General features: G+C 60.7%; 1 protein-coding gene across 4 annotated transcripts in view; it reads left to right on the top strand.

Moving 5' to 3' along the window:
- The first annotated feature begins 1,148 nt into the window (after window positions 1–1,148).
- The window catches only part of GSE1 (Gse1 coiled-coil protein), a 102,515-nt gene continuing 82,131 nt past the window's right edge, over window positions 1,149–21,532 (top strand). For 2 of the 4 annotated variants that reach the window (XM_077185220.1, XM_077185218.1), the window contains exon 1: window positions 1,707–3,092. In XM_077185220.1, coding sequence (XP_077041335.1) covers window positions 2,112–3,092 — 981 coding nt within the window. In that variant the 5' untranslated portion in view covers window positions 1,707–2,111. Of the gene's footprint in view, window positions 3,093–21,532 lie in introns of all 4 variants that reach the window. The other 2 variants (XM_077185217.1, XM_077185219.1) reach the window with 2 other exon arrangements.

Below are 21,532 nucleotides of genomic sequence, written 5' to 3'. Positions count from 1 at the left end.
GCAGGCTTCCTCCTAAAACGACTGTTTGAAAAAAAAAAATCCCCCTTCCAGCTCCTAATATATTTATTTAATCGGGAGAGCCGTGCCGAGCCGGTGGGCACCCTGACGAGCCTCTGGGGTGGTTAATCAGTCAGGTTTAATTGAGGCTGGCCCTGGGCACAGTTTGCGCTTCCGCGGTGCCTATTGTCCAAGGACAGCAAAGTGCTTTCCAAGCATTAAATCTTATCGCGGGCTGCGAGGCAGGTAAGGATATACCGGGATTATTGCATGCGCCGCTGAAACGCCGCCAGCTCCGGCTGGGAACGCATCAGCTATTTACCAGTGAGTGGCAAAGCGACGCAGCATTTTAGGACCGAGCGGGAAATAGAATCTGGTATTGAACTGGAACAGCGGCAGCAGTTTAAAAGTGGGAAATAAATTACCGGGGGTGGTCGGGACACCGAGTTAATGGCTGGAAAGGGCAGGAAAGGGCCGCTGCTTTCGGTGGGATCCGTCCTGCCGGCGTGAAGAGGGAACGTGGTGCCTTTGGGGGAGAGCGAGCCGCACAAAGCGCCCTGGTGCGGTTTGGGGGTGGCGGGTGGGACACGGGTGACGGGCGCGGAGGGGACAGCGCGTTCGGGCCGCCCCTCGTGGGGCCGGTCACAAACCCCCTCGGGGGGCGGCTGTGGAAATCCTCAGGTCCCTCCGCGGTGGGGTCCCTCGGCTGCGCTCCGCGCCGGGCTGGCTCCGGCCGGGCGGGCGGGCGGGCGGGGGGTGGCAGCGGCTCGTTCCTCCCTCCGGGCCCCCCCGGGCGGGCAGGTCGCGGCGGGGGGGCCGGGGAGGAGCCGGGCCGGGGGCGCCGGGGCCGGGAGGCGGCCGGCAGCCGCCCTTCCTCCGCGCCGCCGGCGGGACCCAAACTTTCGCACCGAACTTTTATCCCGGGTTTATTTTTGTTGCTGTTCGTGGATATTTCGTTGCCGCGGGGAGCTTCTTTTTTTGTTGTTGTTGCCGTTGTTTTATCATAATTTTTATTTTTTTTTTCCTTTCCTTTCTCGCTGCCTTCCCCCCGGCGGGAGGAGGCGGGCGGAGGGGTGGGGGGGGAGCGCTCCGCAAACCCGCCCCCCGAGCCTGCGTGTCCGGCGGAGCCGCGGGATGAGCCGGGGGCGGCGATGAGCGCGGCGGGGCCGGGGGCGGCGGCGGGGCCGGGGGCAGCGGCGGCGCCGCTCTCCCGCAAGCAGCGGCTGATGGCCGCGCTGGCGGCCGGCGAGGCGGCGGCGGCGGCGGCGGCGGCGGGGGGGGGCGGCCCCGGGGCAGCGCAACCCTCGGCGCCCCCGCTCTGCTGCTTCATCTGCGGCGGCGGCATCAGCCGCGGCAAAGAGCTCAAGCTTCAAGTGCGACCCCCCCGCGACCACCGGCCCTTCTTCCCCTTCCTGCAGCACCAGGAGCCGGCGCCCGGAGCCCGCGCCGTCTCGGCGGAGGGCTGCGCCCTGGTCTGCGCTGTCTGCCGCTGCTTCCTGGGAGAGCAGTGGGACTCCTTCGAGCGCAGCCGCACGCCGGTGGAGAAGCGCATGTACTGGCTCAAGCGGCCCCATCAGTGCGAGGCGGCGGCGGCGGCGGCGGCGGCGGGGGGAGCCGGGCTGCGGCGGGGGGCCACGGGCTGGGACCCCGCCGCGCCGCCGCGCCGCGCCGCCGGCCACCCGGAGGAGGAGGAGGAGGAAGAGGAGGAGGAGGAGGAAGGGCCGGCAGCCGGCTCCGAGCTCTCCGAGCTCTCCGACGCCGAGCCCCTGTCGGAGCCCGAGGGGGCGGGCGGCGCTGCGCGGGCCCCCCCGGCGGCGGGCAGCGAGCGGGGCCCCCCCTGCTGCTCCTCGGACAGCGAGATCAACATCACCAGCGAGGAGGAGGAGGAGGAGGAAGGCAGCGAGCGGCCCGCTTGGGCACCGGGCACCGCCTGCTACATCTGCGGCAGCGCCCTGGCACCGGGCGCCCAGCACCGCGTCCACGTGCAGAAGCAGGAGAAGAGCTCGCCGGGCCCTTTCTTCCCGTTCCTGTGGCTGCACAGCCCCCCGCCGGGCGCCCAGCCGCTGTCCCCCACCGGCAGCACCCTGGTGTGCCCCTGCTGCTTCGCCTCGCTCATGCAGCAGTGGCAGAGCTTCGAGCTGGCCAACGTGCCCGTGCTGCAGCGGCTCTACGTGGTGCCCCTGGGCGCCGGGGCCATGCCCGCCAAGGGCCGCCGCGGGATGAAGGAGGACGGCACGGGCATCCCGCCGGTGCCCGAGGCTTGCTACCTGTGCGGGGAGGAGTGCGGCAAGGAGGCGAGGCCGGTGGCGGCCAAAATCACCAACGGCAACGCCAAGAGCACGATGCATTTCCCCTTCCTCAGCCTCCTGCCCTGCCCGCCCGGCGCCAAGGGGCTGAACAAGCACTGGGAGGTCAGCAGCTGCCGCAAGTGCTTCGGGGTGCTGCAGGACCTGTGGGCCATGTACAGGGCCTGTCACAACGAGGAGCTCATCTCCTCCGTGCAGAGTTTCCTGGGGAGGTACCACCAGGTCTTCTCGGCCGGTGACCTCGCCGGCCACCCCGCTGTCATCAAGCCCGGTCCCACCTCTGTTTGCTACATCTGCGGGGCCGAGTTGGGAGCTGGCAAAGAGTTCCAGCTGAACGTCAACCCTCCGGGGCGGTTCGGGGAGAAGGAGCCCTTTTTCCCCTTCCTGACCGTCTACCCGCCCGCCCCTCGGGCCAGACCGGCCGACTCCACCGGGCTGGTGGCCACCTGCATCCTGTGCTACCACGACCTGCTGGGACAGTGGCTGCAGCACGAGGGCAGGAACTCCCACCACCCCAGCAGCGCCTGGTCCCGGCAGTACAAGGTGGAGACCTTCGTCTGCTTCTTCTGCCGGCAGGAGAAGAAGCGATGCCTTGGATTAAAAGCGGTTCAGGTGGCCAGGCTTCCCGTCTTCCTCTACACGCTGCGCGTGGCCAACAGCCTGCTGGTGGACGATGGCAAGCAGCTGACCATCGGCGCCTGTGCCGAGTGCGGGGCCGTGGTGCTGGCTGGCAAGAGCATGACCCCGCCAGAGCTGCTGGCAGTGGCGCCCCCGACTCTCCTCCCCAAGGTAAGGCAGCTGGCCCGGACCCCATCCCTCCTTTCCCGGCGCTTCCCACCTCTGGAATCCAGGAGGAGTTGGAGCGGTGACATAGATGGATGCTCTTCTTTTGGGTCTGGGTGCTGGGGGTGGTTGCTAATGGATGGGGTGCCTTTAGCAGTGAACTTTTGGAGCTGTCAAGCTGCGAAGGAACAGATAAAAACCCTTCCAGGAGGAGGGAAGAGCCAAGACCTGTCCTGTTCCAGAAGTGTCTGTGTTGTTGGCAGCTTCGCATGAGGGAGGTGGGAGCCAGGACAGAGGAAATCCCAATCCTGTCCTGCTTGCCATCAAGGGTGCTCAGAGGTGCCAGGGAGGGCTGCCTGGCCTGTCCTCCATGGGAGCATCCTTGGGAAGCTGGAAGGAGCTCATGGGCTCTGTAGGAAACTTCCCAACTTATCCCCAGTTTTACAAGGTGCCTTAATGAAGGGATTTCCCTTGGAGAAGCCCCAGTTCTTCTCACAGCTGCTGGGTGAGCACAGGGCTGGGTTCCCCCCACCCGTGCTGCTCTGCTTCTCCTGCAGTGAGGGCTCCCCAAAAGCCCTGCAACCCTGAGGGGTGTCACGGGTGCCATTGCCCAGGTGCTGCCAGATTCCCCAGTTGCTCCTTTCCGTGGCTCCCCCTGGGGTTACACAGGTTGCTTTGAGGGCATCACCTCAAAAGCACATGGCAAAGCAAAAGTTTATTCCCCCCAGGCTTGTCTTTCTCGTGGGATGGGAAAATAACAGCTTTTACTCCCAAATTTCCAGCTTGTGGGAGCTCTCCAGAGCCGCTGCTCTGTATCACCAAGCCAGGCCCCAGGCTGGGCTCTGTCAAATGCCAACATCCCAAATCCCCGAGGTCATTTTCAAAGCCTTTCAGCTCCATCCCTAGCCAGAACCCTGCAGCTCTCTGAGGCGCTGGCATTTTCTTTAGAAATGTAAACCAGTCCTTCCAAGACAGCGCTCCTTTTCTCTCCCATCACTCTCCCTTGGCTGCTTACAAATGTAATTTCCCTTTCAGCTGTGCTGGCTCCTGACCTGGGGGGGACACTTGGAGAGGCACCAGGCAGGAGCTGCGTTCACCTGGAGGGTGCCAGGATGGCACAGGAGGTTGGGTTGGCACGGTGCTGGGAATCATCTGGAAGTTGTTCCTTTTGGGAGGTTCCCCCTGGGTCTGTCAGCCTGAGCTGGTTGGTCCTGCCGTCGTTTTGGGTCGTTTGTGGATGCATTTTCATGGTTGCTGGGTGGGTTGTGATGCCCACGTGGTCACAGGTCTGGTGGCATTTCCAAGGTGGCATTTCCAAGGCATTTCCAAGGAGGCCATGGAGGACTCAGGAGTCAGGTGAGCAGCCCGTGGTGCTGATCCAGGGTGGTGCTGGAGAGCCCAGGTGGGCGCAGCTGATGAGAGGGGCATCACCTGCATGTCCCCAGCTGGTTCTTCAGGCCTCTGCCCCCTTGGTGTCCCCAGGCCACCTCATGGGGACATCATCAGCAGCAATTCTGTTCCAGCATGGCTGGGTGCTCTGGGTGCTTCCCGTGGGGTTCCTCAGTGACCCCCCCAGGTCCCAGCATTTTTCAGGCAGGCCTGTCCTGGTCCCCACTGGCCCCAATCCCAAGCTCCCAGGAGGACACAGAGTGTGTCCCAGGGAAGGGACACTATTGAGTTCCTCCTCTTGTTCCCAGGTTTGCTAATGAGCAAATTAAGGGGCTGCTGCAAGGGGCTGGTGGCAGGAGGCACAGCAGAGCTGCCTGGGGACATCGTGGCCTGGTGGGGACTCTGGCTGGCCACAAGGTCCTGGCACTTTTTCCCTCCCTGTCTGCACATGCTTTCCAGCAGGCTGAGACCTCACAGATGTCAAGGTTATTTAAAACACGGCTTAATGCTCGGGTAGGGCACTTGGTTAATTTAGCTGTACCCTTGTTCAGCCGTTCTTGCTGCTCAAAGTCACCCCAGATGAGCCTTTCACTCTTGTGTGACACCCAGGCCCCCGTTCTGGTGGGACCAAGCTGGAGGGAATGAGCATGAGCAATTAAAATCATCTCCCCTGTTCTCCTTTCAGCTCTGCAACTTCGTTTTTGGACTGCACTTGCCTTTTTTGCACCCCCTGCACGCAGCTGTGGTGTGCTGCTGTCTGGCCTTTGTATGGTTGACACAAATGGCTCAAAGCTTGAGGTCAAATACCCCAAAAGCCACCAGACACCCCCACATTTCCCTGTTTTAGCAGGGCAGCAAGGCTGAGGTCCTCTCTGTGACAGTGTGGAGGTGCTGGTGAGGGACCCCCACGTCTGGGGCTTGCCAGGAGGGAGGAGCCACTGATATTTTGGGTGGGTGGTGCCTCTGCAGCTGGTTTGGTGGTGGGGAGCAGTGGAACAGGCGGTGCCCTGTGGGGTGCCTGAAGCTCTCCCTGCTGCAGGAGGCTCTCCTGGAGGTGAGCTCTGCAGAACCCTGCTGTGGTTGGCACGTGTGGGGCGGGTTTGGGTTGTCCCTTCCAAGAAAAAGAAAAGCAGTGCTGGGTGTAGAAAGGGCATCTGGCTTGGGCATCCTTTGGTTTGTCACCCTTGGTCCCCAGGTGTGCGCTGTGAAAATGGATTTTCTGTCCAGCTGTGCCCCTTACAAGGGGAAGCTGTGTAGATCAATGCACTCATTGGTGTGGGGCTGTGATTTTGGGGTATCCAGGTGGGATAGCTCCTTCTGATCTGGATGAAGTGCCTGTGCATCCCACTGGGACGTGCATGAGCTGGCTCCTCCAGCAGCTGCTGCTGGGAGCCATGGCTTTGAATAAACCACAAAATGCCCAGATTTGGTTGCTTCCCAGAGGTGACAGGGACCTGTTCCTGGCTGGGTGTGCCTTCTCAAGTCACCCCCAGGCTCTCCAGCCCTCTCTCCACAGGGCTGAAGTGATGCACTCCCAGCTGCTTGTCCTCAGCCTGCCTGGCATTCTCAGAGACCTGTGCTCACCAGGAAGAGCTTCCCCTGTCCTCCACCTCTTCCCATCCTCACCTTCCACTGCTCTCTCTGCACTTATGTACCTGTAAAAGTGACTCCTCTTGACGTTTTCTGGGTTTTTTTTTCCTCTTAAATGCAACTTTTTTGGGAATACTTCCAGGTGTTTGGAAAGCTCTCAAATCCTACCATAACTCGAACACAGCTGTTCAGGACAACCAAGTGATCAGGCCCAGCCCACCTGAGTTGACAACCAGCAGGAATTGTCACCTGATGTCCTGTGACAAGGTGACCCACTCAGTGGCTCAGGGGACGCTCTGGATCTTGTCTCTGTGGGCCTTGGTAAAGGCTTTGGCAGCATTTCCCTGGGGAAATTGCTGCTCGTGGCTTGGATGGGTTGCTGTTCCTTGGCTGAAAAACTGCCTGGGTGCTGAGCCTGGAGGGTGGCAGGGAATGGGGACATGTCCAGGTGGTGGCCGGTCACCAGGGGTGTCCCCAGGGCTCAGCGTTGGGGCAGCAGAGCTGGGAAGGGTCTGGAGCCCCAGGAGAGGCTGAGGGAGCTGGGCAGGGGCTCAGCCTGGAGCAAAGGAGGCTCAGGGGGGCCCTTGTGGCTCTGCACAGCTCCTGCCAGGAGGGGACAGGCTCTGCTCCCAGGCAGCAGGGACAGGAGGAGAGGGAATGACCTCAGGCTGGGCCAGGGCAGGCTCAGCTTGGCTATTAAGGAAAATTTCTCCACTGAAAGGGTCATTCAAACTCTGGCACAGCTGCCCAGGGCAGTCGTGGAGTCGCCATTCCTTGAGGGGTTTAAAAAATGTGGCCCTTGGGGACATGGTCGCTGGTGGCCTTGGCAGTGCTGGGGAACGGCAGAATGATGATCTTGGAGGGCTTTTCCATTTTCCAGCCCAAACAAAGCTGTGGTTCTGTGCTCAGTGTCCTCTGCTGCTGTGGAGGCGTTGGCATGGAGCTCACTGCTGCTCCCAGCCTGGTTCCTGGGAATCAGGGCTGATTCCATGGATTCCATTTTCCATGCCCCATTCCCACTGTTCAGAGCACACCTGGGGCTGGTGGTGTGGGGCTGTGCCTGGCAGGGCACAGTCAGGCCCCAGGGGCTGAGTTCACTGTATTTACTAATTGCCAGCAGTGCTGTTGGCTCAGCTGGGGATTTGGCCCCTGCTGCAGGTTCCCAGCTCCAAAGGTCGTGGCTGCATTTCCAAATCACTGCGTGGAGCTGACAGCTGTTGGTGGGCACTTTCCTTTTGGCTTTCGAATAGGGGTTTGGGCAAAAATCAAAGAGTTCTTGTGTTCTCCACTAAACCTTGTCCCACTGATGCTGAGCAGCAGCCAAAGCTCCTGGATGCCAGAAAAACAAACCCAGAAGGCGGGGAGTGATGCCTGAGCCCTCCTCCTGCATTGCACCAGGCCCAATTATGGGATATTTGGGTGCACTGCAGCATGAGAATTGAGAGACCTGTGCAGGAAGAGCCCCAGGCACCTCTGCCTTCTTTGCATCTTTTATGGGTTTTGAAGGAAATCAAAATCCTTCTGGCCACTGGCAGTGTTTTGGGTGGTGGTGCTTTTTTGGCCAAGCTGGTGGCACCTCTGTGTCCCTGCCCAGGCATCATGTGTGGGCTCCAGGGGGGTGGCACAGCCTGACTTTGGCTTCTCCTCATCCCTTAAATAAGGAGCAGAGCTGGTCTTAGTCACCTCAACCTCTTGGCTTCCAGCTTGGCTTGGTTTTGGTGGTTTTACCTGTGCTTTGTGTGGCAATTTTTGCCATCAGGAATTCCAGCAGATTCAGAGCAGCATTTTAGCCAGCTTCACTGGGATAAACCTGTTCAGTTTGCAGATTCAGAGCAGCATTTTAGCCAGCTTCACTGGGATAAACCTGTTCAGTTTCCAGATTCAGAGCAGCATTTTAGCCAGCTTCACTGGGGTAAACCTGTTCAGTTTGCAGCGTGTGAAGCTGTTTTTAGTGAAGCCTTTCAGCAAAGCAGCTGCTCAGCCAGCACCGACCCGGGCTGGCATTTTCAGATGAGATCTCAATCCCAGCATGGAGGTGGCAATATAATCATGAGATGACTTCATGTCTCGGGGCACGGCCTCCCTTGGGATCGTGTTCCCACATGGCAAACAAAGAAACAACACGGGGAAAATGCGCCCTGGGCTTTCTCCCGCCACTGAGGTCAGGGCTGCTCTGCTCTGTGGGAACAGCACCTGGCTGTCCCTCCTCATCCTCACCTGACACTTTGCCTGTGTCAGTCAGCCCCTGCCCTGGGGTGCTGGCTTGTCCCCATGGGGTCTCCAGTGGGGGTGTTTGTCCTTCATCCCCGCTGTGGGGAGCAGCACAGGGGTCTTTGCTCTGGCCAGGCTGACCTTGCTGGACCAGCTGTCCGAAATTCCAGGGCTGTGCTGCCAGCGCCGTGTCCTGCAGACCTCGTGCTGACTCCACAGCTCACCAGCTGGCTGCTATATATTTATTTTTCACCCTGCCCTCCCTGCTCTTTGCTTTCTCCCCGCCTTTCCCAAAAGCAGCAGCGCTGCAGGGCTGGCAGCTCGAGCAGGCACCTGCCAGAAACGCTGGTCTGGCAGTGTGCTGCACCCCCTGGAACACCACCCTGGGGAGAGGCACCGGCTCCACTCTCACCCCATGCAGGGAAAATGCTTTTGCAACCTCTGGAGCATCCCCCGGAGTCGCAGCCAAGTCGGGAGATGGGGTAAAGGGCCGGCTCTGGCTGCTGCAGACAGACAGATGTTTTGTCCAGACACTTGGCCTTTCCCAGCCGTCCGGGAAGCTCGGTCACAGGGGGCAGCCTGGGATGCTCCTTGGCTGCTTCCCAGCGAGGAGGGACTTCCCTGCACAGCAGTGTGGGTGCCTGGCTTTCCAAGTACATCAGGAATGGCAGGAGTTGGCTCTTCACCCCTCAAGAGACCAGCTGGGTCCTGTCCTGACACCCCTGCCACTGTCCTTGAGTGGCAAGGAGCTGTCTCCATCTCCTGAGCAGGTTTTGGGGCACTGGGCGCAGCTGGTTTGCCAGGAGCCCATTTACACCTCTCTGGCTGCAGGAGGATACGTTCCCATGCTGGTTTTTGGGGTGAGGAGAGCTCTGTTTGCTCCCTGATGGCACCTTTGGCTCCTTTCTTAGAGACAGTCCTGTGCTGGGGGGTTGGAATAGGAACATCCTGGCCAGATGTTCCTTCCTGCAGCAAAAGGCCTGTGCCACATGATGCCATCCTGGCCTGGAAAGGACGGTGTGGAAATGTCCCTCAGGGGACACTGCCCTCCTTGGGGACTGCCAGGGTGGGGACTTGGGTACAAATGCAGGGAGATGGTGAGGCAGGGGCATCCCTGGGAGCAGGGGCAGGACCCGGCAGGCGGTGGCAGCCTCCCAGCCGTGCCGGGCTCTCTTCCTCCGGGAGCAGCTGGCAGTGGGAGCCTTTCCAGCAGCTCGGTTCCCCCGGGCCCCGTCCCAGGGCAGTGACAGCCCCGGGTCCCCACGGCCAAGGCGGGTGGCAGCGGTGCCCCGGGCGTGCCTTGGCTCCTGGCGGGGCTGCTCCCGTGCCAAAGGCATTGCTCCCAGCCTGGGTGCCCTCCCTGGGCCTTGTGGAGGGTGCCAGAGCCCCGGTGCCAGCCCAGGCTGCTGCGGGCAGGTCATGGCTGCTCCCGGTGCTCTCCGCGGCACATGCGGCCGAGCCGTGCCCTGGCTGGATGAGCAGCCTTGTGCAGCTGCTCTGGCTGCTCTGTGACTCCTTTTCCCTGCTGGATCTTCGGTAGCAGGGCAGGGATGGAGGGGATGGCTCCAGGGTGGATTTTTGGCTGGGCTGGGCTGGGAGAAGGGTGACGTTACCTGGGTGCGCTTCTCAGCCTGCCAGGGGTATGAGGCTGCTTCTCCCTCTTTGGTCTCCTTCTTTTCCTCCCCCCTTCCACGTTAGCACAAGTGCTGCTGGGCTTTAGTAGCTCTCGGGAGATTGAAGTCATCTGTTTACCCACGGAGCTGGCGTGCTTGGAGCAGCAGCTGCCCCGGCTTTCCCTCTCCAGCCTGCAGGAGAGGAGCCTGTGCCGAGCGCGCCGCGACCTGCGCTGGGGCAGAGCAAACCTGAGGCTGCTCTGGGCTGCCTCACATCCTGCCCCATGGCACCCCATGCCATGCCATGCCATGCCATGCCATGCCATCCCATCCCATCCCATCCCATCCCATCCCATCCCATCCCATCCCATCCCATCCCAGCATGGGGCTGGGGTGTCCAGGCTGTGCTGGTGCAGGTGTAGGAGCTCCCTCCATCCACAGAGCTCCCAGAGTTCTGTGTTTTGGTGGCTGTATCCAGGCACCAGTGCTGGATGGGCCATTCCTGGTGGCACAAGGACCTGCTGCAGGATTTACCAGGGGTTATTCCATTCCAGCATTGCCTGCCCTGGTGTCCTGGCAGAGCCAGGTCTTGGAGGGGCTGAGCTGCTGGGTTTTGGGGCTGGCTTTGACCAGGAATACATGGGGAGGGTCCTGGCACCCCCATGAGGGATGTGAAGAGGGCAGGAGGGCTTGCAGGGATTGGTTTGCAGTGAATTTTGCAGGGACTGGTTTGCTCTGTCCCAGTGAATTTTTGTCTTCCACTTTAGAGCTGAAACAAGGCTGAGGCCCAGCTGGGATGGGAGGGAAGGTCCTGATAGGAGGGTGGTGGTGGCCACCCCCCAGCCAGGGGCATCCCCCCTTGGTTTGGGATGGACAGCTGCCTTCCCTGGCCAAAGGGCAGGAGCTGGACTGCTCCCAGGCTTCCAGCCCCTCTGTGAGCCCCCTGAGGCTGTGTCCTGGTGTGCTGTCACCCAGTGTGTCCCCAGCACCTCCTGCTTTGGGGCTGGGGATCCCTGTTGTGGGTGCCCATCCCCGCAGGATGTGCATCCCATGGCCACAGCTGCCACAACCCTGTGCAGGTGGAGTTTTCCCAGCTGACCCTCCAAAATGGTTTTAATTGTCCTCCCCAGCTTTGCCCCTCCTTGGAAATGGGGACTGTGTCATCTGATGGGTCTGAGGGGCCACCAGCAGCCACCTCTGTGCCTGGGGACACCAGGGAGGGACCTTGGAGCCCAGAACATTTTGGTGACAGCCGGGATGCTGGGCTCTCACTCAGTGTTTGGCAGCCATGGAGGGACAGACAGACCCAAGGAGGGAGGGACACACAGACAGCTGAGGGTGTGGGGCAGGCAGCAAATTGCCACCATCATCTTCCAGCTGCTTCCAGCATGTTTCTGCAAAGGGGCCATGAGGCTTTACATCCAGTGATGATCAAGGGCTGATGATTCCAGTTATTATCCTGGCCAGGAAAAAGTATATATGTATATGTATAGATTTAGATTTGTTTATATATTTATATATATGGATGGATGGATGGATGGATGGATGGATGGATGGATGGATGGATGGATGGATGAATGGATGGATGTCTCCTGCCCCTCTCCTTGTCCTCACTGCCAAACCAGCCATTTTCCTCTCCCCATCTCTCCCCCTGGCTGTGGGAGCAGGCAGCAGGAGTTACCCTGGAGTGCAAACACTGCAAAGATGAGGCCTTTCAGTTCTCCCTGGAGGCAGCACTGCCAAGGTCAACCTGCTGTGGGGACAGGCCTGGGTTGTCCCTGCTGGCCCTGCTCTTGGTGCTGGTGGCACCCTGGGGGTGTCCTGGCTGTTCCCAATGGGGCTCTGGGTGTATCCTGTCTGTTCCTGGTGTGGGGTTCTGGGGTGTCCTGGCTGTTCCCAGTGTGGAGCTCCCAGGGGTGTCCTGGTTGTTCCCAATGGGGGCTCTGGGGTGTCCAGGCTGTTCCCAGTGTGGAGCTCCCAGGGGTGTCCTGGCTTTTCCCAGTGGGGGCTCTGGGGGTGTCCTGGTTGTTCCCAGCATGGCACCCTGGGGGTGTCCTGGTTGTTCCCAATGGGGGCTCTGGGGGTGTCCTGGTTGTTCCCAGCATGGCACTCTGGGGGTGTCCTGGTTGTTCCCAATGGGGGGCTCTGGGGATGTCCCAGCCATTCTGGGTGTGACATCCCAAGGGTGTCCCAGTTGTTCCTGGTGTGGGGCTCTGGGGGTATCCCAGCTCTTCCCAGTGTGACATCCCAGGGGTGTCCTGGCCGTTCCCCATGGGGGCTCTGGGGGTGTCCAGGCAGTTCCCAGTGTGGCACCCCGGGGCTGTCCCTGCTGTTCCTGGTGTGGGGCTCCCAGGGACGGGGGCAGCCGGCTCTGCTGCCTGCAGACACAGTCCAGATGCTCCGGCTGCGGCGTCTCTGGAGGGGGAGATGAATTCGCTCCTGCCGTCTTCTGTTTTCAGTCCAGAACATCTGCACAGTAACTGGGAAATCTGGGCTTTCTCCTGCTTCTCAGCCAGGTCCTGTCAGCCCTTTCCTCTTCCAAAAAGGGGTTTGGTGGTTGTTTTTTTTTTTTCCCTCCCCTTCCCGCTATTGCTTGTGCTGTGTAACCTGCTCCCTGCTGTGCATCCTGTCAGGGCTCTGCTTGGATTTTACTCCAGAAGGAGCATTTGGAGGGACCTCCCCATCTCAGCCAGCGCCTGAGCTCAGGGATGTGGATCCCCAGGAGCAGATTTTCCTGGGGGGCTGTTCCCCTGTGGCACTGGGATCACCCAAGCTGCTGTATCACCCATTCCAGTTCTCATGCTGATCCTGGAGCCTGGGTGCTGCATGCTGAGTGCTTGGGGCTGGACAGCCCCTCCCAAAAGCTGGCACTGGGAAGCATTTGAGGCTGCAGGGTGGCCCCCATCCTGCTCCCTGTTCTTTCCAGCACTGAGTGGCTTGGCCAGGCTGGCCCTGGGCTGGCCAGGACAGCTCTGGGCTTGGCAATATCCCACAGGGGTGAGGTTTGTTCCGCAGCTGCTGGCTCGGGCTCCTGGCACGGCTCTGGTGGGTGCTGGGCATCTCCTTTTCCTTGCTGCTGCTTCCACCATGCCATGGGGACCCTCAGGAAGCATCACCCCAATAACTGAACCCCTGGATGAGGAATAAATCCTGCTGTCGTGTCCTTCCTCCCTTCCCATGCATGGACAGTCCGTGCTCTCACCCTGACCTTGCCCACCAGAGCTGCTGGGGTCCACTGAGCCCAAATCAGGCTCCATCCTTTATCCACCCTGCTCCTTCTCCTTCATTCACACCGATTTCCTGCCTCTTTGCTCATCTTTTGGTCCCTTTGCTGTGTTTTGCCCCACCCCTCGCTGCCCTGGTTGTGGCTGTGCTGGCGCTGTGCCCGGTGCCCTCTGCTCCCAGCGGAAGGAAGGGCTCTGGGGAGGGATGGCAGCGTTGGGGTGATGCCAGAGGGGTTTGTCCTTGGCTGGGACAGGGGGCTGACCCTCAGAGGGGCTTTGGGGCCATGGATATCGTGGCTGCTGCTCCCCCAGGCGAGCAGGGGGCTTGGAGGACACAGAGAGACTGGAGGAGGGAGATGCCACCGCTCTCCTTGGGGACCTTGGGACAAAACGCAAGCGCTGCTCCCCTTTGGGCTCCCTGCCAGCAGAGCAGGGGGGAAACCCTCAGCATGAGGTGATTTTGGGTGGCCTTGAGGGCCAGCAGGCTGCTTGGGAGGCTGGCTGGCTGTGAGCTTGGCACCCCCAGGCACCTGGAGGTGACGTGTGCCCCGTGTCCCTGTCCCCCCTGTGGGGACAGCCACACAGCTCTGGCCTCACAGCTGCTATTTCTGTCCAGCCACCACCACCAGGGCCAGCAGCTGCTGCCCTTTCCCTTCCCATCCCCTCAGAGCTGTGGGATGGATGGAGACAGGATGAGGAATCCCCCCAGCACGGGCAGCAGCTCAATCCCCCTCGGGATCTTCCCTCCAGCCCCGTTTTCCTCCCGTTTAAACCCGGGATGTGCCTGTGTTTGGCTGTAAAAATAGCGCTGGGTTTGAGTCAGGAGGGTGGCAGGGCCGGGAGGGGGCCGGGGTGCAGGGGGAGGTCCGGTTTCTCCCTTTCCTGGAGGAATTAGGGAGGCCACATGCTGCCAGGAGTGTTTGGCTGGTAGAGGCAAGCGGAGGCTCCGAGGAGGCGAGCAGGCGTCCGCACAGATGGAAATTTGATCACCCACGGCTCAACAGATTGTTTGATTTATTTTAAAATCAAGCAGATGGCTGCAACAGGAGTTTGTTTAAGTTCAGCTCCGAGCTGGGCCAACGGCCAGGATACTCGGGGGTAGGCGTGCCAAAAAATGTTCAATGACTTTGGTCATCACCCACCTCTCCTCCTCCTCCTCCTCCTCCTCCTCCTCCTCCCTTGCCTCGCTCCAGCACACACACCCCGCTTGCTCCCCCTCTTATCGCATCCTCTCCTTCATCTCTTGGCTCCTGCAGCTCGCTTTGTCTCTCCCTGCGGGCTGCAGCCTTGCCCTCCACTTTTCCTCCCCTTCCACGAGCTCCAGAGGGTTTAACTCTTCCCCAGCCATCCTCTCACCCTGCTTCCTTTCTGCTGGAGGGGGTTGTCCCCAGGGGAGAGAGGGAGAACCCCCATCTCTGTCTTCTCTGGGACCAGTCTGGGGGCAGTGGAGAGCTTTGAGAGCTGGCTGGATGCCCAAAGGGAAACCCTGCCCCATACCCTGACCCATACCCTGCCCCATACCCTGACCCCATACCCTGCCCCATACCCTGATCCATACCCTGACCCCATACCCTGCCCCATACCCTGCCCCATACCCTGATCCATACCCTGCCCCATACCCTGTCCCATACCCTGCCCCATACCCTGCCCCATACCCTGCCCCATACCCTGACCCCATACCCTGCCCCATATCTTGCCCCCATACCCTGTCCCATACCCTGACCCCATACCCTGCCCCATACCCTGCCCCATACCCTGCCCCATACCCTGACCCCATACCCTGTCCCATACCCTGACCCCATACCCTGCCCCATACCCTGCCCCATACCCTGCCCCATACCCTGACCCCATACCCTGCCCCATACCCTGCCCAATACCCTGCCCCATACCCTGACCCATACCCTGACCCCATGGCTGTCCCTCTGCGGTGGGGAGGGGGTGGATGCATCCTGGTGTCCCCCTGCCCTGCCCCACATTGGTGGCAGCCTGGGTGAGTTGGGGTCCCAGCAGTGTGGGACCCCCATGGTGGGGTGTGAGGGGTGAGCTGGGCACAAAGCAGAGCCCTTGCTGCAGCCTGTGGTGGCTCTGGATGTGTTCCTGGCCTCTCTGCCATATGGCCAGCAGGGAAGGGGCTGGAGGAGCCAATGGGAACAGCCTGGGATGTGCTAAACTGCTGTAAATGGGATGGGGCCTGCTGTGCTCAGGGCTTTAAATCACCCGGAGCCACCAGGCTGGCACTGCCCGGGGTGGCACAGGGTCCCCAGCACGTGTGGCCATGTCCTCTCAGGCTGCCAAGGCCCATCTGGGATGCTCTCTGTGGCAGGGACACGAGCTCTCTGCACCTCCTGGGCTGAGTGGGTGGGATGCTCCAGGCCCACCGGGCATCCTTGGTGGCCTTGGGATATCCCTGTGCCTCAGAGCAGCTCCCAGCAGCACAGCAGGCTCAGTGCACCCTCTCCCTGCAGGCTCTCCTGCCAGAGAAGCGCCCATTCTCCCGTTGTTGGGAGCAGGACTGTGTGATGGGGCCTGTCCCCAGCTCCCCCGTCCCCTCCAGGCGGGGCTGGGGGCTGTGGCTCCTGCTGGGAGCAGCGTGTGGGGCTGGAAGGGGTTAAGGCAGGCAAAGGAAAACAAGAGTGCTGCAGGGCCTGGGTGGCTGACAAGCCAAACAACTGTTTTTGACTCACTGTTGCTGCCTTGCCAAGTGCAATTGCTTCCACATTCCCATCCCCTGGCTGGAGGGGCGCGGGGAGATGTTGGCTTTTTGTGGTCAGCAGGGGAAGGGGGATGCCGGGGGAAGGGCTGGCTCTGCACTGCTTTTTCTCAGCTCTTCCCTCTTCAATTCCCCTCCCTGGCCAGGGCCAGGAAGGGGCAGGGGGTGATGGTGCCAGGGAAAGGGTGATGGTGCCAGGGTCCCTCGCCCCAGCTTCTGGTGGAGCATCCCCTCTGCCAGAGTTAAAGGTGGGAGAGGGAATGGGGGGGTAAGAAGCACCCCCAGGGTGTCTGTCCTGCCTTTTCCTGCTGTTTGTCTGCAGGGAGGAAGCTGAAAAGTGGCTCCTTCCCTGTCAGGGGGTGCTGGTGGGTGTTGGGGACCAGGAGCACCCATTTCCCCCCTCTCCATCCCTTCAAGCCCCACATCCTCAGTGTCCTGTTCTGACCCTCCACAGGGTGGGGAGTGATCCCATTGCTCTGAGATCTGAGTTCTCATGTGGGGCTGGGCCCCCCACCTTGCCTGGGTGGGGGTAAATCTGTCTGCAGGGTTTGGGGGACACACACAACCCCAATAAAATCCCCAGGCCTCCAGGTTCTGGTGCTGTTGTGTTGGAGACAGGAAGAAATAATTCCTTGGAGAAGAGGCTGGGGAGTTACAGAGAAGATTTGAGCTACTCAGGGTCGCTGCTTTGTGGAGTTAATTATCTTCTGAGTCTGGGTTTTTTGGGTGTTTTTTGAGTTGGTGGTTTTTGGTTGTTTTTTTTTTTTTTTTTTTTTTTTTTTCTCCTTGGGATTATTTCTTGGCAAATGAGGCGTCGTTGTGAAGCACTGAGCTCTGCTCCCTGGGAGCTCCTGGCTGCTAAGTGCTGTGGAGGAGATCCTGGTCTTTAAAAAAAAAAACCAACACACCAAAAAAAAAAAAAAAAAAACCACCCTCAAAAAAAGCCCTGCTGCCTTTGCAGTGTGAATATGGGGTCTGGGATAGCTCAGGAGGATTCTGTGTTCCTGGAGGTGTTTCTTTAGGGAAGCTGGAGCAGGAGCCTCCTGTGGGCACAGGCAGCACTGGCATGGGCAGGGGAGGATGTGGAGATCCTTGCCCTGGTCCCTGCAGGGCTGTGAGCTGTTTGGGCTCCCCCACAAAGTCCAGCCTGGACTGGGGGTCTGGAAGGAACCCCCAGCATTTGGGAAGCTGCGGGGGTGTGCTGTGAGCTGACCCCTGGGTGAGGGGGGGGTTTATGGGGCACCTTGTGTGGCAGCTGTTTCCCCATTTGGGGTGTTGTGGGGTTGGGGTATTCCTGCAGCACCACATTTCCCATCACCCTCCGGCTCCTGGGGCTCTGCTGCTGCCTCTCCCCACTTTGGGGAGGCCACTTCCCCCTCCTGACTGTGGGGAGGGTCTGGCTGTGCTGGGACAGCGGGGCTGTGGTGCAGAGCGTGGGCTGGATGCTGTGGGACAAATGGGATGCACACCTGGAGCTGCTCCTGCAGGATCTGAGCTGCTCCTGCAGGATCTGAGCTGCTCCTGCAGGATCTGACTCCTCTGGCTCCTGCTGCTGTCCCTGGTTAATCTCAGCCTCGTTTGCTGAGTCCCAGGGGAGGGAGGCAGCAGCAGAGCAGGAGCTGGCGGTGCTGGAGGTCAGGATGGAAATCCCTTCCCCTGTTCATGCTGCAGGAAGGACCCCCAGAGCTTTCCCCAGAGCATCCCAGTGTCCCTGCGGGATGGGAGAGCTGACACTGGGCTGGCAGCTGAGACTGCGCCACTGGGACGGACACACCATCCATCACCCCAGGGCTGCAGCCAACCTCTGCCCCTGTCCTGGGCACCCAGCAGGACCCATCCACACCATCCATCACCCCAGGGCTGCACCCAACCTCTGCCCCTGTCCTGGGCACCCTGCAGGACCCATCCACACCATCCATCACCCCAGGGCTGCAGCCAACCTCTGCCCCTGTCCTGGGCACCCTGCAGGACCCATCCACACCATCCATCACCCCAGGGCTGCAGCCAACCTCTGCCCCTGTCCTGGGCAGCCAGCACCCTGCAGGACCCATCCACACCATCCATCACCCCACCTTCAGCAGGTCTACAACCCAACCTCTGCCCCTCTCCTGGGCACCCTGCAGGACGCATCCATGCCTCTCCCACCCCGCTGGCACCGGGGGTGTCACCAGGGCAAACCCCCAAACTCTGCCCAGCCAAGCCAAGGGCCCTCCCAGCCACAAGTGGCAGGGGATGCTGGTGTCCCCTGTGATGTGGGACACCTTGTCAGCCCCTAATCCCGACATGAGAAGGCAATTAGGGGCCGGGATGCCCTGGCTGGGGCGGCAGATGGGGCGCAGTGCCGCCGTGGGGCTGCCGCTGGGGCTGGGGCCGGCTCTGCTGCCTCCTCCTCCTCCTCCTCCTCCTAATGTGTTTGCAAATCCTCCCCAGCTGAGGGGATTAAAGCCGGCATCTGGCTCGCTTTAGAATATTAAAACAAAGGGAGTTGTAGGCGCCATGATCGGGGGCAGGCGAGGGAGGGAGCGGGGCCGGGGCCGGGGGGGGCTGCTGGGAGAGTCTGCAGGAATCCCCCCCTCCCTCCCCAGCCTTTCCCCCAGGTTTTCCCTAAGGATCAAACCCCGCCGTGGCTTTGCAGCACCGGGGCACGGGGGGGGGATGCTGGAGGCGGGTGGGCCGTGCTGGGGGTGCTGTTTTGGGTGGGGGGGCCTGGGAGGTTTCTCTCTGCTTTTTCCACCCCGTTGAGCTGTTCTGGAAGCGGCAAGAATTCAGGAAGCCGGCGTGCGGCGAGTGCCAAGTCAGGCTGTACCGCAGCCAAGCCCCTGCTTGTTTTCTCGTCTTGCTGGAGCCAGTAAGTGACCTTATTAGCTTAGGGGGCAGCTGCCTTATTAACACACATCTGGCGGCGAGGGGGCCGCATAGGCCCGATATTGTCTCCCTGCCTGCTCCCAGCGTGGCTGGGGGGGCTCCTCCTGTGGCTTCTGCCATCCCTCCTGCTAGCAGGGCTGGCATCCAGGCAGCCCCACTGCCCCCCATCCATCCCCCTGGGAGGGGGGCAGGATTAGGCAGATGGGGTTTGGATTTGTTGGGGATTAATAATTTAAGGTTATAATCTGTGTGTGAGGTTATAATCTGCAGGGGAGGGAGGGGTGTGGGGTCCCCCAGCAGTGTGGGGCCTGTGCTGCTGGCATTCCCATGGATGCTGCCCCATCTCCCATCTTCCTTATGGGGCAGGCTCTGCTTTTTGGGGCTCAGCATCACCCTGCAGGATGATCACTCAGAGGGGCTGGACCACCCATGCAGCATCCTCACATCCCTGCCAGCAGCCGGGGTGGGCACTGGGATTTCCTTCTGGATTGGTGTCAGCGTCTCCTGCAGCAAGGAGAGCCTCGAGCATGCTGGATTCGGGGCTTTTCCAGCACGTTTGGCTCTTGAAGCGGGGGGGTTCCCAGGAGGATGGGAGCTGGGAGGCTCCTGCTGTGCCAGCACAGGGAGCTGGGGGCTTTTGGCTGCTGTTGAATCACCCCAGGCTGTGCTCAGGGCAGTCCCTGTGGGTGCACTTCCCATCACAACCACCATCCAGTGCCCACTGTCACCCGGAGCTGCCCATTTCCTCTCCCTGGCTGCAACCAGAGCCGAGCTGGGAGCACGCCTGTGCCACATCCCCTGACCCAGCACATCCCTGGGGGGTGCTGGGTGCCCGCCCTCCCCTCCACCACACAGGGATGCCCTTTGTCCTTCTTGGCCTGTGGGGGAACTCGGCAGCTCTTGGCTTCTCCCTTCTGTTTTGGAAACTCAAAACATTTGCAGGGCGGCCCACTCGCGCCCTGCCGCCACAGAGAGAGGCACTTGGCTGACTCCTCTGCTTTCCTTGGCCGCTGCTCACGCTCGGGGGGGGCTTTTCTCCACCTCCTCACCCCTCTTTTTTCTTTTCCTCCCTTTTTTTTAATTTTTTTTTTTTTTTAAATTTATTTATTTTTTCCCTATGCTGTAAGCTTGGAAGAACACCCCCAGCCTGCAGGAAGAGCCCAGGGGGGGGCTTTTCTCCACCTCCTCACCCCTCTTTTCTCTTTTTCCCCCCATTTTTTTTTTGTTTTGTTTTTTTGTTTTTTGTTTTTGTTTTTGTTTTTTATTCTTCCCTATGCTGTAAGCTTGGAGAAACATCCCCGGCCTGCAGGAAGAGCCACCCAGGGGGGGCTCTGGTGGTGCCCACCAGCCCCTGGCACTGACCTTGCTGTCTGCTGGGAAGGGCGGCTGTGCCGGGTGGCCGGAGCAGCACCAGCACTAATGAGCTCTGCCTGAGCAGCAGGATTAATTAGCTGCTGGGAGGAGAGGGGGGAGCATCCTTCTGCAGGGGCTCTGTGCCACCAGAGCCTGGCACAGCGCGGTGCCCGGGGCTGCGGTGGATTTGGGATGCTCCAGGAGAAGATGTGGCCCTTCCTGGAGCAAATGCCATGAGCTGAGAGGGGAGAGGGAATCCCAGTGCCACACTGGGAAGGTACAACAGCTGCTGGTCAATCACCCAAACTCCTGCTCTCTGTATCCTATTTTTTTCCCCAAAAAAAGCCTGGTAGGTTTTTTAATTGATGTTTCCGTGCTGTTTCTGAGCCCGGAGTGTGACAATGTAAAATGACACTACAGGGGACAAAGTGGCAGCTGGCTGGGAGCTGTGTGTGGGCAGGGCCTGGCTGTGTGCTGGGGTCAGCCCTCACTCCAAAATCCCCAGGGCTCAGGGGTGATCAGGAGCGTTCTGTTGGTGACTGTCACCCTCCTGGAGGGTGCCCCCAAACCTGGCTTTTGGTGTCCCATTTATCCGGGTGGATTTTGGGGGGGGTGGCTGTGTGCCTTGTCCTCGGTGCCCATCTCCTCTCTGGAGGAGCAGGCACGGGGCAGAGGTGACATCAGGGGGCCCTGCAGAGACAAGCAGGGACACGGTGTCGAGGCCGGGAAGGTCGCGAGGACGCGGAGCTTGAACTTGAATTAGATGGTAATTGCGCCGTGCCTAATTACAGGGAAAGAGCAAATCACTGCGGTGCTTCATAAAGTGTCTGACACGGAATAACGAGGATAATTAGCAATCAGACGGGAAGCTGCTGCCTCCCCGGCCCCCCAAAGCCCTGGGGAGCCCCGCTCCCCCTCCCCTCCCACAGCATCTGCCCCTGCCTGGGGGGCTTTGTCCCCCCCACATGGGACATCTGCCCCCCCAGCCCCCCAGGGTGGGACATTGGTGCAGCAGAGCCACCTGGGGTGGGCTGAGGTGCAGCTGGTGGCTGTGTCCCCCCCCGTGTGTGTGTGTGTGTGTGTGTGTGTCCAGGTGTCCGTGTGTCCCCACGCGGATCCGTGTCCAGGTGTCCGTCCCCGGCCCCGCGGTGTGTCCAGCTGTGCAGCCCGTGCCTGCTGCCAGCCGTGCATTAATGCTGCCTGACGCTAGAGCGCACCAGCAGCATGTCCTGACGTCCTCCCTCCCGGGGACACGGCTCCCAGCAGGGCCACCTGCCCTGGCCACCCTGCTGTCACCCCGCTGGGGACCCGGGCTGGCCTTGGTGGCCGCAGGGGACATCAGTGGGTGTCAGGGCTGGGACTGACCGTGCCTGGTTGCACTCAGAAGGGAGGAGAGTTGTGGCACCCCAAAAATCCCCCCTGCCATCCCAGCCTGGCTGCTGTCACCCCTTGGGGACTGGGAGGAGGGCAAGGAGTGCCTGGCTCCCAATG

This window comes from Agelaius phoeniceus, chromosome 12 (genome assembly GCF_051311805.1).
Source record: "Agelaius phoeniceus isolate bAgePho1 chromosome 12, bAgePho1.hap1, whole genome shotgun sequence".
NCBI classification, from domain to species: domain Eukaryota; kingdom Metazoa; phylum Chordata; class Aves; order Passeriformes; family Icteridae; genus Agelaius; species Agelaius phoeniceus.
This window is presented reverse-complemented; position numbering and strand designations above follow the sequence as displayed.